At 55.3% G+C, this 17,418-nt stretch overlaps 1 protein-coding gene across 5 annotated transcripts; it reads left to right on the top strand.

Moving 5' to 3' along the window:
- Positions 1–10: 10 nt before the first annotated feature.
- CNDP2 (carnosine dipeptidase 2) lies at positions 11–17,223 on the top strand. 5 transcript variants are annotated; one of them, XM_024754817.1, is made up of 12 exons: positions 11–956; positions 3,001–3,090; positions 4,407–4,550; positions 7,992–8,154; positions 10,260–10,348; positions 11,834–12,034; positions 12,266–12,350; positions 13,106–13,266; positions 15,053–15,217; positions 16,149–16,290; positions 16,501–16,648; positions 17,041–17,223. In XM_024754817.1, exons 2-12 carry the CDS (start codon positions 3,031–3,033, stop codon positions 17,108–17,110), a joined length of 1,428 nt encoding a protein of 475 aa, XP_024610585.1. In that variant the 5' UTR covers positions 11–956; positions 3,001–3,030; the 3' UTR covers positions 17,111–17,223. The 5 variants fall into 5 exon arrangements, with proteins under 5 accessions (XP_024610585.1, XP_024610584.1, XP_024610586.1 ...); XM_024754816.1 differs by lacking the exon at positions 11–956 and adding an exon at positions 1,238–1,280; XM_024754818.1 differs by lacking the exon at positions 11–956 and adding an exon at positions 1,710–2,107.
- The last annotated feature ends 195 nt before the right edge of the window (positions 17,224–17,418 follow it).

Genomic DNA, 17,418 nt, shown 5'->3' with positions numbered 1-17,418 from the left:
TGTCACGGACCGCTAGGCGGGGAGGCCCCTGAGGGCGGCGGCAGCGGGGCGGAGGCCGGGAGCGTGGGGCCCCGGGCCGCCTCCGGGGGAGCAGGGGAGGCTGGGCGCGGCTGTGGGGCCGAGGACACAGGCCCGCTTCGCGTGTGGCCGGCCTGACGGGAGAAGAGGGTGTCGGGTCAAAAGGCCCGCTTGGGGGTCCGGGCTCTGGGGCTGCGGGGAGGACGCGCGCGTGCCGGTCTTTCGACCCTCCCTCGGCGAGGCCCGCAGAAAACTAAAGCCTGTCTTTTTCACCAGAGCCCTTGGCGGAAGCCTGAATTTGGTGTCGCGGGACGGCCAGTGCCCGGGGGGCGGGTGGGTCAGAGTCCCGGGGTCAGGGGTCTCTAGACCCCGCCCACATTTAAGGCTGGGAGTTTGCAGCTGGCAGCTCTCAGGCAGCCTCCGTTTTCTCACCTGTCAAGTGGAGTGATGCCTGGTCCCGGTTCGGCCTGCACCGAGTCCTTGAGACCCTGGGCCTTGCGGGCAGGGCCTGCGAGCCGCCCGCGCCGCCGACACGGGATCCTAGTGCTGGCTCAGTGATCTGGTGCAGGTTTTATTCATGCCTTTGTCGTCCCTGGAGTTTGCAGGGAGGGGTGGCGAGAAGTAATTCTGTAGAACTGTACGTTTGGATTGAAGGTCTAGATTGGACAAACCAGACGTCTCCACAGCTGTTTCAGTGGTTTTACACAGATTTGAAGCCATGATTCAGGCGTTTGTGTAGGATACCATGTGCCTTGAATCAGTGCGGGACAGGATGGGGACACTCAGAACTGGGAGAATCACCCGTAGGCATTGCTGGGTGGTTCCAGGTGCTACCGTATCACTTCTTCCTCTCACACTAGTTTCACTGTTGAAGTTATGATACTCCCCAGAGCCTTAGATTCCAAGAGGAGAGTGAGGCTGGCATTTCTTTCGAGAAGGTAAATATTTGCTTTTGCTCACTCCAGCTCAGTGCTTTCACCCTAATAAATGGAGTTCACCAGGGCATATAAAAGAAGTGGTGGTGGGCTTCCCTGGTGACGCAGTGGTTGAGAGTCCGCCTGCCGATGCAGGGGACACGGGTTCGTGCCCCGGTCCGGGAGGATCCCACATGCCGTGGAGCGGCTGGGCCCGTGAGCCATGGCCGCTGAGCCTGCGCGTCCGGAGCCTGTGCTCCGCAACGGGAGAGGCCACAGCGGTGAGAGGCCGGCGTACTGCAAGAAAAAAAAAAAAGAAGTGGTGGTGAAACAGGAATAACCAGAACTGTGAGTGGGAAGGAGAAATGGACCTGGCCTGACCTCTCTGACTGGGTTAGCAGTTCAGAGGAGCAGGTGCTTTTTCTCCAGCCTTGGTGAGGTGGCCTGCAGAGCTGAACAGTCGGCCTCGGTCTCTGTTTACTCTCCTTTGATAAAAGGTGCAGCTTAGATAGTTGAATCTTTGACTTTTGCTGGAAGGCCATTGGTTAATTGGGCCTCAAAGAACATAATATTAATGAGAATATATCACAGTGAGTGTGGGATTTGTGGCATTTAACGACCAGAAACTCAAATGAAAAGTACCTGATGTAGCATATTGTCCTGCTAAATAGGGTTTCTTTTGTGATTGAAAACTTTGACTTGTATGCTGCGCCTCTGCATTCAGGGATCCCTGTCTTTGAGGTAAGAGCCTCAGCTGAAACCCTCTGAGCTGGCTGGAAGGTTTGTATGCTCTTTTATGGGTGTGGGGAGAGGACTGACCTTACTGAACTCACACTGCACTTCCTCGATCTGTTGCCAGGCTTCATGTCTCAGTGGATAAAGCCTCTCCTGTCTTTAGAAGTCACTTCAGAATCCTACACCAAGAAAAAGATGCTCTTTAACTCCAGCGTGTCCACACGCAGGCGCTTTTCTGGCGTCCTGCTCCGTAACTACAGAGATGTAGTCGGGTCTTGTGACTCTGCAGCTGCAGTTCTGAAATACTTCCTGTCACTGTGGTGCTGAGTTTGCTCCCTGTCCCTGAGCACTTTCTTCCTGTCACTGCTGAGGTTTGAGTCTTGCCACGTGACGGAACCTGAGTTGTCAGTTGGAGGAAGGGGGGAGAACCAATTTTGAAGGTGCCAATTCCAGGATTTTCTGTGCTTCATATTGATTCCAGGTTTTAAAGAAGATGAGTCAGGACTTCCCTGGCGGTCCAGTGGTTGGGACTCCGAGCTCCCACTGCAGTGGGCACGGGTTCAGTCCCTAGTTGAGGAACTATCAATAGGATCCTGCATGCCTTGAGACACGGCCAAACAAACAAAACAGATGATGGGTCACATGATTTCTTTTCCCCTGTATTTGTAAGGTGGAGCAGGACGTGTTGGGTCGCACAGAGCAGAAACTGGATGTTAGAAAATGCACCTGGGAGGCTGGAAGTTTCTTTAATCTTAATCGGGCCCTAGTGGAGTTTCGTACGTTGTCTTGGCTGTTTCTGGGCCCAGGTTGTCAGTTTCCTTAAGCTGAATTACGATCCTCTTCTCGGGCTTTGTTTGCTGTGTTGTTGGTTTGTGGCAGAGAGACAAGATGTGACATTTTTGCTGGGAGCCTTGGAGTGGTTATTTCCTCTGTGGTAATAGTAAGGGGAAGTTGTGGGCTTTAAGAGAGTAAAATTAAATTTTAAGGGACGTTTTAAAATGCCGGTATGTCAGTGCTCCTGGGGAGTACCTGCTTTTAATTTATATCAGATTGTCTTCAACTCAGGCCCTTCCTTTGATTACCTTCCATTTGGACACACAATTCTGTGTACCTTTTCCTTCTGAAAAAAGAATGGAGATCAGCCTGAGCCTCTGACTGCTTTCCAGAACCACTGTATCTGCCGAGGTCACTTGCTGGAGTCCCCGTGACGACTGCATCCAGTGCTGGTCGGGGGGTGGAGTACAGTTTATGATCCTGCACAAGTGCCTCCAGGCCTGTTGATCAGTTGGACCCTGTCTCGAGGCAGCACTGACAGATTCTTCTTCCTTCCAAGAATCTCCAAGGTCTGCGGTCTGGTTGAAAGATGTCGGCCCTCACTGCCCTGTTTAAGTACGTTGATGAGAATCAGGATCGCTACGTTAAGGTAAGGGAATGTTTATTCTAGTGAGCGTTCAAGTTCAGTTTAATTCCATGGCACCCAGAGAAACTTTCAAGAAGCTAACATGAATTATGCTGTTCTAATCAAGTGTTAAAAATACTGTCTAGATGGAGAAAGACCAACGCTAGTGTGATCTGACATGTGGAATCTGAAAAAGTTGCGCTCAGGGAAGTGGAGAGTCGAACGGTGGTTGTCGGGGGGTGGGGAACTGGGGAGGTGTTGGCCAAAGGGTACAAACCTCCGTTACAAGATGGGTAAGTTCCGGGGATCCAGTGTACTGCATGGTGATTATAGTCAGCAATACTGTATCGTGTACTTGAGTAGATCTTAAGTGTTCTAACCACAAAAAAAAGTAACTAAAAAAAAAAACAAAAAGTAACTGAAAAATGTGTATTGTCTAGAGGTCTTTTCCTCTGCTTTCTCATTACAGTATATAAGTTGGCTTTTGACAGAAACTCTTAATACATGTTTCTAGGAATGGCAAAGCTAATTGAAGATTTTTGTTTATTCTTGTGATAGGTATAAAGAACTATTTTACATTCAGCATGTTTTAAATGATTTGGTAATGTTATGCACTAATCTGTTTCTTGATGTTAACTGAAAGAATCATACGTTAAAATCGCCCTTGGGGGCTTCCCTGGTGGCGCAGTGGTTGAGAGTCTGCCTGCCGATGCAGGGAACGCGGGTTCCTGCCCCGGTCCGGGAAGATCCCACATGCCGCGGAGCGGCTGGGCCCGTGAGCCACGGCCGCTGAGCCTGCGCGTCCGGAGCCTGTGCTCCGCAGCGGGAGAGGCCGCAACAGTGAGAGGCCCGCGTACCGCAAAAAAAAAAAAAAAAAATCGCCCTTGGCAGACATATTTCAGGTGAAATCTTTAGAGTTCTCATTCCAAAACTTATATTTTAGAGAACTTGGCCATCGTCAGGATGATAAATAAGCCAACTTGGACTCTGAAAATATTGGGTATTTTCTGTATCTTTCAGTTGTAATTTTGTCAGATGCAGATATAAACGTGTTTGTGGAACTTTGTACATGTTACACTCACGTCACGCTTAGTGGTTAACGATTTTCCTGTCATGCTGTATAGTTCTTGGTGTAGTGTCAGTACAGGCAGTCCCTTTATATCTTAAGCAAAAAGCAGATGCCATGGAGCTCTTCCTCTGTGTCTGGGCAGCATGTTCCAAATGGCGTGGCCGCAGGTAGCAAGTGACCTCTGTGGGCCCGACAGTGGCACACTTGTGAGTACTTTCCTTCCTCAAGGAGCACCTTTTCAGAATCCCATCTGCTTATTATCCACAAACAGAAACTTGCGGAATGGGTAGCCATCCAGAGCGTGTCTGCGTGGCCGGAGAAGAGAGGTGAGATCAGGAGGATGATGGAGGTCGCCGCTGCCGACATCAAGCAGCTGGGGGGCTCCGTGGAGCTGGTGGACATTGGGAGCCAGAAGGTAGGCGGCCGGCACTCTCGGCGCTGCAGAGCCACGGCGAGCAGGTTTACTGAGGAGTTGATAGGACCAGGCTAGTTCTTACACGTCTTTGCTTCAGATAACCTGCTGGTCTTTCAAACAAACAAAGAAGGCCTGATTTGGATGCTAAACTGTGTGATTTCTTGAGCTGGATTAGAGAGAGATTTGTGATACTCATCACTGTTCTCCAGGGAGGAGAACTGTTGAGTGTTATCTAAGCAGAGGTTCACATAATGGCCATTCTGAGGCGAACTGACATTCCTTCCCAGAAGTCAGCCAGCCTTCAGACCAGGAAGTTGCTCTCTGCCAATCAGATGCAAAACTAATGGAGACTCCCACTCACACCCACTGTGTCCCCAGTTGGTAGAAACAGCACTTTTCATGACTTGATTCCTGGAAAAGGGCTACTTTATGTGTGGGACTTGGGGCTCAGTTGCATTTTAATGCAGGATTCTGACAGATTCTAACTTGAATGAACAGTCTCACTTTATGGTACATTATTCCACTATTTTCCTTTCAGATGATTTCAGTCCCGTGTTAATTACATGTTTCATGGCATGCATTTTCAAAGTTTGCAACGCTCTTTTGTGTTGCAGTGGTAACTGGGTTTGGTTTATCTTGGTTCTCTTGCCTGATGATTTATGTGTCCGTTGAAACCATATCCTGGGATTTCAGATATGGACACTCAGCTCTTTTCATAAATGGAAGGACCCAGAGGCCCAGGTGGGCTCTGTCTCCCTGGGAACCAATAAAAGGCCCATGGCAAAGGAGGTTAACATCTGGGCCTTCCGATTCCGAGTCCAGTGTTGTTTGTGTGAGATTTCTTCTGACCGCAGACTTAATAGTTAACTGAAGATTACTTAAGACACATTAGAGCTTCCTGGCACTTTGCCCACTCATGAGAGGCTAAACCAAGTTTCTTTGAGTTAGTTTCTGTTAGGAGCATACTTGACTTGCTTCCTCTTCCTTTATTCCTAATACATTAAAAAAAATCTAGGTGGCAAATAATTTTTAAGAGTTTTTTGTTAAAATATATGGATCTATTTTGTTTAACACGGATGTAACAGTGCGGTTCTTCAGAAAGGACCTTCCATGAAAGACTAAATGACTACCACACTATTTGAGTTCCATGATGCCTACTTTTATCAGGGAAGGAGTTGGCAGCTTTCATCATTGTTAGAGAAGCTCTGCCGAGGTCCTCGTGGGGCGCAGCCATAGCGCGTGTGGTCCCCTCTGCCCATCAGTTCACCTGGCAGTGGTGTTGCCCTTTTCTGGAGGTGGTGGTGACTTGGGGCAGGTGTGGGGTGGCTGTCAGCACTTGTACGCGCAGAAGCTGGGGTACCTTCAGGCTCACGGAAGAGAGATGATGTTGGGAGCCTGGTCCCTGCTGGGCAAGGCTCAGGGGCCGGTGTGATGGTGGGAGGGCTGATTTGGGGCTCTTGGGGCCTCCCTGCCAGGGTCGGTGCAGGAGCCGTCACGTTCGGCCTGCCTGCAGCCCAGCGCTGCCCCGGGCGGTGGCGGGCCCCGTCCCTGAGGGCCCAAGCGCCAGACAGAGGAGCTCAGCAAATGGGACAGTCGTGGCTCGTGAGCAGAGCAGTGACGGAAGAGCCCCCGGCGCCGGTGCAGTGGTTCAGGGGTTGGGAGCTGGACTCGTGTGGTGGCTGTTAGAATGGGTGGAAAGGAGGGAGACACAAGGACCCCGTGTCACAGACCTGTGCCCAGACAGGTGCTGGGAGAGGACAGCGCATTCTCCCTGTAAACACATCACTGTGTCCCTCGCCCAGGCCTTGTCCTGTGACATCTGAGTAAGTGGGGAAGCCCAGAGAGAGATTTGCAATTTGCGGCATGAACATCTATGGGCCCAGGTGGCTTCTTAGAAAATGCTGAAGTGTTTCGGAGGAGCTGCCTGGAGCAGAGATTTATTTAGAGAAAGTCTGTTGTTTAAAAATCACTTTCCTATGAGGCGAGCTAAGGGCCAGCTGGGGCCGCAGCACTCTGTGTCTTGTGTGACCAGGTCAGGGCATTTGGTTTCGATCACGGTTCTTTGCCCTGGTGGCTACAGGCCGTCCTCGCGAGGACACAGCCCCAGGGCAGCTCGCATGCGTGTGTGGCGAGGTGGAGTCCAGGATTGCGCATGGGCAGCTGCAGGGTCAGCAGCAGTTACTTAAGTTGGCATTTATGAGTCGGGTGTACTGGAAAGACAGATCCTGTATCCTGAGAGCACTTGGTGGCCTGGAACGTTCCCTGATGCGTGCACGGACACGTAGAGGTGCTTAGTGCCCCTGGGAGTTTGGAGAAGGACACTTACACCGGCCCATCACCAGCTTTGTACTGATTTGCTTGTCGGTTTTAGCTGCTGCTCATTTTACCTCTTAATTGTAAGTCGTTACCCTAGTTTCATTACCAGTTAGGTTTGTGTGTTCTGTTTAGTTACATATGTTTTCAGAGCGTTTTCTAATGACTAGCCTGACACCCAGGTGTGTGATGGCTCCTCTGTGACTCATCCTCGCTCTTGCAGTTGAAACTCAGGACGTGCTCCTTTCACCCTCCCTGCCGTTGGTGGCACTTTGTAAGGACCTCGGGTTGTCCTCTTGGACTGCAGGAAGGGCGAGGAGGATGGGGTGCCAGATATTTTGCAGGGCCTTTAGTGGGCCGTGGTTTACCATGAAAGGTGCAGACGCCCAGCTGATGTGAGTGTTGGAAGGGACCGGAGTTTGATGTGGGGCTTGGCACTGACTTGCCTTCGTACACCTGCATTTCTCCCCTAGATGAGGAGGGAATCCTGTGATTAATATCTGTACCCTGTTCTTAGGGGACTGGGAGGCTACGGCCTTTGGGAGAAGGCTCAGAAGGAGTCCCAGCTACTGCGGCTTGATGCAGTGTGGCCTACTGCAAATTGCAGTCCCTCATACCCTGGTCTACGGCCCTTTCTGTGCATGATTGTAATTTACGTAAAAAACTTCAAAGTGTATCTTCTGCTTTAAGGTGACAGTAGTTTGTATACGTTATTTTAGAAAATGATGAGCTAAGCTGCATCCCAACTCAGCCTTTGTAATATGTTTTGTTACATAAAAGTTTTTTTTTGAAAATCAACCTTAAAAATTGACCAAGCCTAAAAAAAAAAAAAAAAAAAAAAAAAAAAAAAAAAAAAAAAAAAATTGACCAAGCCACCTGCAGTTGGTAAACGTAATTCACTGTCTGTGCTCTGATGAGATGGCCGTAGTCCAGTCTCTGTGCTCCGGATTGTGGGAAAGTGTATTCTTGTTAATTAATGACTCGGTTGAACAGTATGATCTTGAGCTCTGCAATAGAAGTAGTTGATGAGAACACATAAGATTGTCCAGGGCACGTTGATAACATCTGCTGTCAACACCACCCTCTTCAAACAAAGCCTGTCCTCCGCGGCCTCCTCTCCTCCCCCAGCTCCCTGATGGCTCGGAGATACCACTTCCGCCCATTTTACTCGGCACACTGGGCTCCGACCCGCAGAAGAAAACGGTGTGCATTTATGGACATCTGGACGTGCAGCCGGCAGCCCTGGAGGACGGCTGGGACAGCGAGCCCTTCACCTTGGTGGAGCGAGACGGTAGGGACGCTTCCCCGAGGAAGAGGACTTGTGGCATTTGCTTAGGAGGTACACCCGTGGCCTCTGGGTTGTCTTTCCAGAGCTGGCTGTTTGTACACGATCTAGAACTTGGGTTCTGGAAGCCTCGTGCATGTGCATCCATCCTTGAAACCTCCAAAAGCCTTCCTTTCTTTGTGGAACCAGGTCTCTGCAGCCTTGGGCCTGCTGGGCTTCCCTCTCCTGCTGACACTTTCCCAGGAAGCCCGATCTGAATTGAGGTGGTGCAGCCTCCCAAAACCTGGGATCCAAATCTGATCCGATTCGTAGCTGCTTCCGTGGCACATTTTAGCAGCTCCCATCAGGGTTTAGGGAAGCATCGGCCTTTCCCCAATGCCTGCTGCCTTGGTGAGGACGGCAGTGATGGCTCAGCAAAGCCATTGAGGGCTCCTGGGCTGGGCCCTGTGGGCACCTCGTGCACCTCTTCACGGCCCCCTGCACTGGCCCCTCTTCTTGCTGCCCCCCAACCTGCCCCAGGTAAAGGCTCCTCCTGCCTTCGTCACTGAACCTTCACGTTTCCGCACTGGATGCAGCCTTTCGCCACATGGAGCAGCCCCTTCGTTTGTGCCTCGTCCCCTTGGGCCGAGTCCAGACCGTCTTTAAGTAAAGCCTTTCTTGCGGGACACGCTGAGTTTCTGTTGGAGCTTCCCCAGCTCAGGGGCAGTCACGTCATTGCTGTGCACAGCGGTCCTCAGGGTGCGCTTGCTAACGTGTCCTCAGTCCAGGGCCTGGGCCCCCGCCCTTCCTCTCGTCCCCTGTCCTCTCTCCCAGCGACGGCCCTCCTCCCCTCCCCTCTGCACCAGGACCCCCCGGAGGTCATCCTTGTCCCGCCCCTTCTCTTCCCCTTGCAAGGCCCTCCCCTGGCCTGTGGAGGCAGGTCCTGCACCACCTCCCGCCCTGCCCCACATTGGTGCCTCTTGGGGGACCCAGTGGGCCCCATCTTCTCTCCCCTCATTGTACCTCCTCCTGTGCCAGCCCTGGTCTCCTAATGCTCAGCCCCTCCCTGACAGCCCACCCCCAGACAGACACACAGACATGCAGGATGGAAGAACCTGGAGCGCCCCGTAGCCCGGAGAAGCTGCCCCCACACGGCTGCTGGCGTGTCGGGCCGGGAGTGGGCGCTCTCGGCCTCTGTCCGCCTCGGCCCGTACAGCCCCGCTCCCTGGGGTCGCTTGGTCAGTGTTTGCCACAGGGATGAGGATGCGTCTTAGAAGAGCTCTTTAGCTTTTGTGAAAAGCAGATTTAGTTTAAAAAAGAAATCCCCAAGGCAGTGATGGCTTTAAGCCCCACACGCCCGCTTTGGGGCGGGTCAGGTTGACCTGCCGAACGTTGAAAACAGGCTAAGGGTGAGGAGAACAGAGGACCGACCGACCAGGACAGACTGAGGCTGGGAGGGGCCCCCTGCGCACGCGGCACCCGGGGTTCTGGCCTCCCTCGGGCCTTACGCTGCGTCCGGTCCAGGAGGGGGTCTGGGCTTGTTTCCGTCGTGTCCTTCAAGGTGGCCGACGCCTAGCCCAGACACCCGCCTTTGTACGGGGGTCCCAGAGGTGGCTGTGCAGAAGGGAGGTGACTAGTTACACTGGGGAGGGGCAACATCCTGTCCTTCAGTGATAACCTAGAGAGGTACGTGACGAACGTCAGTTCTGTTCTTCATCAAACTGGGCTGTGGTGTGGGTGAGACTGTGGTTCTCCTTGGTCGGTGCACCTGCGTCCAGCCAGTTTTCCCTCACCCGCTGCTGCTGGCTGGCTGTGGGCTGGATTTTAGCACACTAGCCAAGTGGCCGTGGTCCCGCAGAGCTGGGTTTGCAGCCCGTGCCCTGAGGTGGCGGGGACCTTGGCTGCACTCCCGCGCTGCTCTTAGATTGGGCGAGTTCTCTGGAAGATCCTAACAATCGTGTTGGGTGGGGACTCGGGGCTTCTGATAGAATGGAAGGGGGCTTCTGACACGAGGAAGAGGCTTAGGACGGCTGCGTGGGGTCGCGCTGGGACGTCGTCAGATGTTCACTGAGAGGTGCTCCTTTCTGTGCGCTGCGACCATCACCTGATCAACTTGCTGCTTGCTGTTCCAGGCAAACTGTACGGGAGAGGAGCTACCGATGATAAGGGGCCAGTGGCCGGCTGGATGAACGCCCTGGAAGCCTTCCAGAAAACGTGTCAGGTACGCTGCCCACATCTAGTGCCCGATTCACCTGCTCCACCTGGGGGTGCAGAGTGGGACTTTCTGTTCCCAGAACAGCCCGTAAAGATCAAAGAGCACGGGCCAGGAGACAGCAGGCTTCCCCCGCCAAACTGTATCAGCACAGCTGGGTCATCTTCCAGTTTATAGGTTGTTTTCCAGTTTGAGGAAACATTAAAGGTGCATTGGTTTTACTGTTGTCCCAAGGTCACCCTGTTGGTGACTCAGCAGGGACCCAGGCAGGTGAGAGTTCTGGGCTCTGACCGCGCCTGGGAAGTGGGTGCTTGCCAGGGCATGACCCAGGCCCTGTGCTAGCCGACAAACCCTTACTTTCTCTGTGTGGTTTTTATCCTCCTAAAAATAAATTTGATTTTTAAAAATATATTTCCTTAAGTGAAACATCTGCTCCTTGTTGAAAGTTTGTAAAATACAGAAAAGTAGAGAGAAAAAAGAGGTGCCTAGACTCCAGGCCTCAGAGACTTAATATTTTGTTACTGACCAATCTTTTCAAGAATTCTTTTTAACCTAATTGTGATCATAACGTATAGGCAGTTTCTGCATCTTGCTTTTATCTTGTGTTGCGATAAGAATGATGAGACAAGCATTTTTGTCGGGACGTGGGGTGGTGGATCTGAAAAGGGTTCGAGGGGGCTGGGCTCGGGCTGGGAAGGCCCCTCTCCTCCAGGGCCCCTGGCATCAGCGCGTGGCCGAGCAGAGGGGTGGCCGTGTGCGGGGCACAGCTGCCCAGCGCACCTCCCCTCACCCCTGTTCCACTGGAGTGGCCGGGGGGCGGCGCGTGTGGTGAGCAGCACTGTCTGGGGGCAGCTCTGAGCTAGGGCCCCGCAGACGTGAGTCCGTACAGGCCCAGCCTTCCGTGGCCTTTGGCATCGCCTCGCTCAGGTGTGGCTTCACGTTCTCTCCTGTGGAAGGGCCACGTGCCTCACAGCACAGCCTTGGGGAGACCTGGAAGGCCACCGAGCAGGAGCCAGGTGGCATCTTAGGGTCACTGTCAGCTCTGGAGGAAAAGGGCCTGCAGTGCGTGGAGCGCCTTCTGAACTGGGGGGAGCGCTCTCTCGTTCTTGCGTGCGCTGCTGGTGGCCACGCAGATGAAGGCTCTGGCTGTCTGTGTCGCGGCCTTTGTTTTAGAGGGAGCGGCTCAGCTTTGCTGGAGACGCAGATTCGCGCTGGGTGAGCGCAGAGACCCCGACGAGTGGCACATGTGGTCGGGCTGGGAGCTCCTTGGAAGGAGTCCTTCTAAGGGTGACTGGCCGAAGCCACGTTTGTCCCCTGGTGGCCCAGTGCCTGGGTACTGAGGGTCTGTGTGGGCCACACACAGCCTGCGCAGTGGTGGGTCTGGAGGAAGTCGGTTATTTGAAATTCGTGACTTCACAACATTGGGTGGCTTCCTGGCTGTTGCTTCTAAGTCCGTGTGTGCTGAGTGCCTTCCTTCACCGGTCTCCTGCCCAGGAAGTCCCCGTCAACGTCCGCTTCTGTCTGGAGGGCATGGAGGAGTCTGGCTCCGAAGGCCTGGATGCGCTGATCTTTGCCCAGAAGGACGCGTTCTTTAAGGATGTGGACTACGTCTGCATCTCCGACAACTACTGGCTGGGGAAGAACAAGCCCTGCATCACCTACGGGCTCCGGGGCATCTGCTACTTCTTCATCGAGGTCTGTGCCGAGTCGTGCAGGGAGCAGCTGGGAGGGCTCTGGGTGCCCACGCTTTATCCTGTGGTTGGCGTTTCCAGAGTTCTGGCATTTAGGAAGCACCTTGCTTTGCTTGTTGAGGGAGCAGATTTTGATTTCGAAAATGGTTGTGTGAATGTTCTTTGCTCACTTTACTGTCGCGTGGTAAGAACGGGCTCCCGTGAGCAGCCAAGCAGGGTGGCCGTGTGTCCGCAGGTGGAATGCAGCAACAGGGACCTGCACTCCGGCGTGTACGGCGGCTCGGTGCACGAGGCCATGACCGACCTCATCATGCTGATGGGTGAGCGTGGGCTCCGTCACTGCGTGGCGGTTGGGCAGGAGGTTGGTGCGGGCACTGCTTCCAGGCTGCTTCATGCCTTCTGTCCCTCCCTCCCCCGCCCCCGACTGATTGTTCCCTTTAAAAGACCCCCATGCTTCATTTCTGCCTCCCCTCTCCCCCACGTCGTCTCCGTGGCCCGACTCGGGCACCCCGCCTGCCCTGTCACCTGGCATCACGGCCGTCCTTCCTCTGGACGCCGTTGTGTCTTACGTCCCTGGAGGGCGTCTGCCTCAGTCTAGTTGACACTGTGACTGGCCGCAGCGGTCTCCTGTGCACTCAGCCCTTTTGAGAGCGAGGCCACGGCTGCCTTGCCCGGTGTCCCCCCGGCGCACGGCCTCGGCCCGCTGTGTGCTCAGTCCTGTTTCCTTCCCTGGTGGGCGGCGGCTGCCCTGCATGGAGTCGACTTTTCTGGGACTGGAGTCTACCCTGCCCTACTCGGTTTTCCGTCCTCAGCGTGGGAGCAGGTAGTTTCTCGTGGGACGTGCCTTAAACAGGACATGATGGACAGAGGAGTGGTTTTCAGGGCGGGCCTGCGGGAGCCCGTTTGCTCCGTGTGTATCCTGCTCCGCGACCATGGACGGCTCACCTACCTTCCGTGTCTCCATCCCTTTATCTTACACGGAAGGTGACCCCGCTCTCCCCCCTGGGTTGTTACGGTAACAAAACGGCTTAAGAAGTGCGTGCACGCCGAGTGCCCATCCTCTCCGCTCCTCCAGGCTCCTTGATGGACCAGAAGGGGAGGATCCTCGTCCCCGGCATCAGTGAGGCGGTGGCCTCCGTGACGGACGAGGAGCTGGAGCTCTACGACAAGATCGACTTCGACCTGGAGGAGTACGCCCAGGATGTGGGGGCAGAGACCCTGCTGCATGACTGCAAGGTGCTGCCCGGGCGCCGCGAGGCCTGCCCCCACCGGGCTGGCAGTGTCCCCGGTCCTGGGGCCCTGGGGAGGAGGCTGAGGGCTGGGCGGACTCGGGCGCACCCCGGGCACGAGAGCAGCCGGACGGTGCAGGTGCCGGAAGGCACCACGCGCCAGGCTGGGAGCTGGGAGCTCTTTAACGTGTCAGATGTCGACTGGAGAGCTTGGAGCTGGGGCACGTCTGCAGAGAGGCGGGGGCTTTTCCTCATTGGCACGCGCGGGGAGTCGCTTTACCACCTGGCCCAGAGATGATTTAAGCTGTTCCTGATGGAGCTGGGTGCTGAGGTGGAAACCATTTGCACAAAACGTTTACTTAACTGTCAGGAGAAAATCATGTCGTGACTTTTCTCTTAATTAGCTTAGTTCCTGGTTTCTAAGGTGTGAACGGAGGTTCACGTGGTTAACTAAGCTTTCATTGAGCCGCAGTGGCAGGCCCTGGGCAGGCAGGAGGGGCACAACCGGGCTTGGCCCTTGAGGGTCACCTCTCCAGGTGACAGATGGGCAGAGAAGCTTAGGGGGTGTGCGGAAGCCACGGTGGGGTGGTCTGGCGCCTGGGGGCAGGGGGGAGGCCTCCTTAGACAGGAGTGCCACGGGGCCTGCAGGAGACAGGCGGGGCTGAGCGGGCTCAGCTGTCCCGCTCGTGGGCGGCCAGTGAGGCCCGGGGTTTGGAGTGAAGATGCCTGACGGAAAGGCCTCTGATCTGCCGAGGAGCTCATGCGCTGTCCTGGAAGACGGCGGTGTGACTGGTGTTGAGTAGAGGGACGCGCTGATGCGACCTCGCTGGGGACAGACTGTGGGCAGGGGGTGTGGCAGCAGAGGAGCTGAGGCGCTGGGGCTGGGGGGCCGTGAGGCTGCAGGGGCGCTGGGGGCACGGGGAGGCAGGACTTGGGACCCCTCAGGCTCAGGACACATCGGAGAGGACCGAGCGGAGTAAGGATTTCACAGGCAGAGCCGAGACGGGTCCCTCGCGGACGGTAGTCGGTTAGGTCCTGACGCCGTGACCAAGAGAGACTAGTCCCGGGGGAGGGACGAGTCTGGGGAAGGTTAGGCTATGGACACATTTGTATTTCCTCCTGCCCTGCTGCCTTCCGGTAACCTCTGCCTTTGCGTGAGATGCCTGCTTAAGGGCCGTGTCTGCTCCTTCCAGCTGTCACTGGGCTCTGAGTTACTGAGTTACGTGCTGAGTCGCCGAGGAAGCCCAGGGGCTCGGGCGGCGGCGTGTCCTCTCCTGATACGTCGCGTGCCACCGCTGGGACGAGAGGGGCCGTGTCAAGTAGACGCTCGCGAGACGGGGGGCTGCCTTGTACCAGTCCCCGCAGCAGAAACTGCTGGGCTTGTCCGTGGGCACTGGCCTAGGACGTGGTGCACGGCCTGGCTTGCCCTCCTCGGGGAGCTCGCCCCACCCTCAGTGTCCTATAAGCCCAGGACCTAGGATGGCCGGGGTCATGCCTCCCTCCCCCTCCTGGTGCCCCTGGCTCTGCAACAGCCCTCGTATGCGTGGGGCCGGCCAGAACACCGTGGCTCCTGTGTGGTCAGTTCCGTTGACCCGGGTGGTGCGGACTCCCTGGGAGGCGCGGAGAGGACACGCTTGCAGCCATCCTGGACGCGCAGGACCCCCACTTGGGGGGCTGTTGTAGCGGCTGCCGGGTCGCTCTTGCCTTCCTGACGCTGTGTGGACCCCAGGCCGGCCGAGCTCCTCCATGAGCAGGCGGTGCCGTCTCCGACCCACTTTGTCGTTTTTCTGCAGAAAGACGTCCTGATGCACAGATGGCGGTACCCGTCCCTCTCCTTTCACGGGATCGAAGGTGCCTTCTCTGGGTCAGGGGCCAAGACCGTGATTCCTCGCAAGGTGGTCGGCAAGTTCTCCATCAGGCTCGTGCCAGACATGACTCCTGAAGTGGTCAGCGAGCAGGCACGTGGGGCGCGGGGGCGCGGGGAGGGCGTGCCGTGCGTGCAGCGCCTGCCGCCGGGGCTCTGGGCAGCAGGAGAGCGCGCCTCCGCCCGCGCAGCCCTGTCCTTGGCTCTCGCCAGCTCAGCGATTGCTGGGATAAGCAGTTCAGAGCTAATCAGAGGTAAAGGCTGTATGAAAGGGCATCCTGTGCGAGTGGCCTCTGTCACTGCTGAGGCGTGCTAAAATCTCACCTCTGACCTCAGCCAGAGGCTCAAGGCAGTTGCTGACTTTGGGCTGCATGTGTTCTGGTGGGAGTCCACGGGCCTTTGGTCCCTGGTGAGCGGCAGAGGGGGAAGAGTCCGGAGGGGGAGAATCCAGAGTGGGGCAGCGTCTGGTATCTGAAAGTCAGCCAGGCTTGCGGGGGAGCAGTCCCTCGTCCTCATCTGGGAAGGTTTCATGGAGAGACGGAGTCAAGACCTTCCCTGTTGGGAGGGGAAACTGAGGGCCACTCTCCAAGCCTAGGACTGAGATCTTCTCATCATGAGGTGACCCTGGGTCAGCACCTGGCTCTGTTTTTGCTTTAGACGTAATCATTTTTGTAAAGCAAGTCAAGGGGCGTTTTCTTTAAACTTGATTTAAGTGTTATCATCATACGGGATTTAAATATTAACATCATGTGGGAGTATCTATGTAAAGGGTGAATTGCTTGAAATTAACACATTACCTTTCACCTTAAATAACTGAAGTTTGTTTCATGATAAAATCCCTTTTTCTGCTATTGTAGTTATGCAGATCAGTGTTGAGCAGCAGCAAATGAGACTCACTGTAGACCCCTTATAGACCCGTTGTAGATGACTGTGGACTCACCCCCAGAGACTGCTGTGGAGTAGGTCCCCAGCACTAGATCAGAGGCCAGGCTTGTGAGACACTGCCTCTCCTGCCTGTGCTTCAGGTTACGAGCTACTTGACCAAGAAGTTTGCTGAACTGCACAGCCCCAACAAGTTCAAGGTGTACCTGGGCCACGGTGGGAAGCCCTGGGTATCCGACTTCAACCACCCTCATTACTTGGCTGGGAGAAGAGCCCTGAAGACAGGTCAGATGTCCTCTGGGGGCTGATGGGCGCTGGTGGATCGTGGGCGTGTGGCTGTGTTGGCTCCGTCTCTGTGCGGGCTGGGCTGTGTCATCTCCAACCTTGAGAGCGGGGCTGCTGATCTGGACTTGGGGTTGCGGGCCAGTAGATCTGTGGCGGATCCCTGGCCTCGCAGCCCTAAAGCTTGGTGTCTTTTATTCCATTCTCCCTCAGTTTTTGGTGTTGAGCCGGACTTGACCAGGGAAGGCGGCAGTATCCCTGTGACTTTGACATTTCAGGAGGCCACGGGGAAGAATGTCATGCTGTTGCCCGTGGGGTCAGCAGATGACGGAGCCCACTCCCAGAATGAGAAGCTCAACAGGTGAGGGCAGAAAAGAGGGGCCGTCTTGGGGTGACTGGGGTGGGCCAGTCAGGGACTGAGGCAAAGAAAGGCCCTGCTTGGAGGGCAGGGGGAGAGCACAGAGCCCTGGGTGTTAGGACACAAGGTGGAGACTTTGCATCCAGACAGACAGGGAGCAGCTGTGGTCCAGTAAGGCCCTTCACACTAAGTACCAGGTGAGAGCCGTGCGTTCCGTTAGACCAGGACCAGGGATGGTCCCTGGTGGGGCAGTCGGACTGGGCTTGAGAACCAAGGCAAGCAGCACTCAGGGCCAGCACGCCGGGACGGTGGGACGTCCGCTTCCGGGAGGAATGCAGCATGTGTGCCTGGCCCTCGGGACAGCAGCCAGCGTGGTGACTGTTCCTCCCTGTCAGGCACAACTACATTGAAGGCACCAAGATGCTGGCTGCGTACCTGTACGAAGTGTCCCAGCTGAAGAACTGAGCACCGCCCTCCTCCCATCACCTTGCGCTCCTCCCGTCGCTCAGGAACGCGGAAGCCCGTCTCTCTCCTTTCCCTCTCGTCAGATCTCCAGGCATCCGGCAGTGGACACGAGACCACATCTCAGGATGGAGTTAACCTATCCCGGCAGCGATCAATGTTCAGTCTTGGGGGCTTGTAAACGACCCTGGGTGACAGCTGAATTCTCAGTGGTGTCTCCAGAAAATAGCCGAGGCCTAAAAGCACAGGTTCTTCTGTAGAAAGTTCTGGTCGATGTCTACTGGGCTGAAGAGAGGCCTTGGTGCTTCCTG

Source organism: Neophocaena asiaeorientalis, unplaced genomic scaffold (genome assembly GCF_003031525.2).
Source record: "Neophocaena asiaeorientalis asiaeorientalis breed wild unplaced genomic scaffold, Neophocaena_asiaeorientalis_V1.1 scaffold124, whole genome shotgun sequence".
Taxonomy (NCBI): Eukaryota; Metazoa; Chordata; class Mammalia; order Artiodactyla; family Phocoenidae; genus Neophocaena; species Neophocaena asiaeorientalis.
This window is presented reverse-complemented; position numbering and strand designations above follow the sequence as displayed.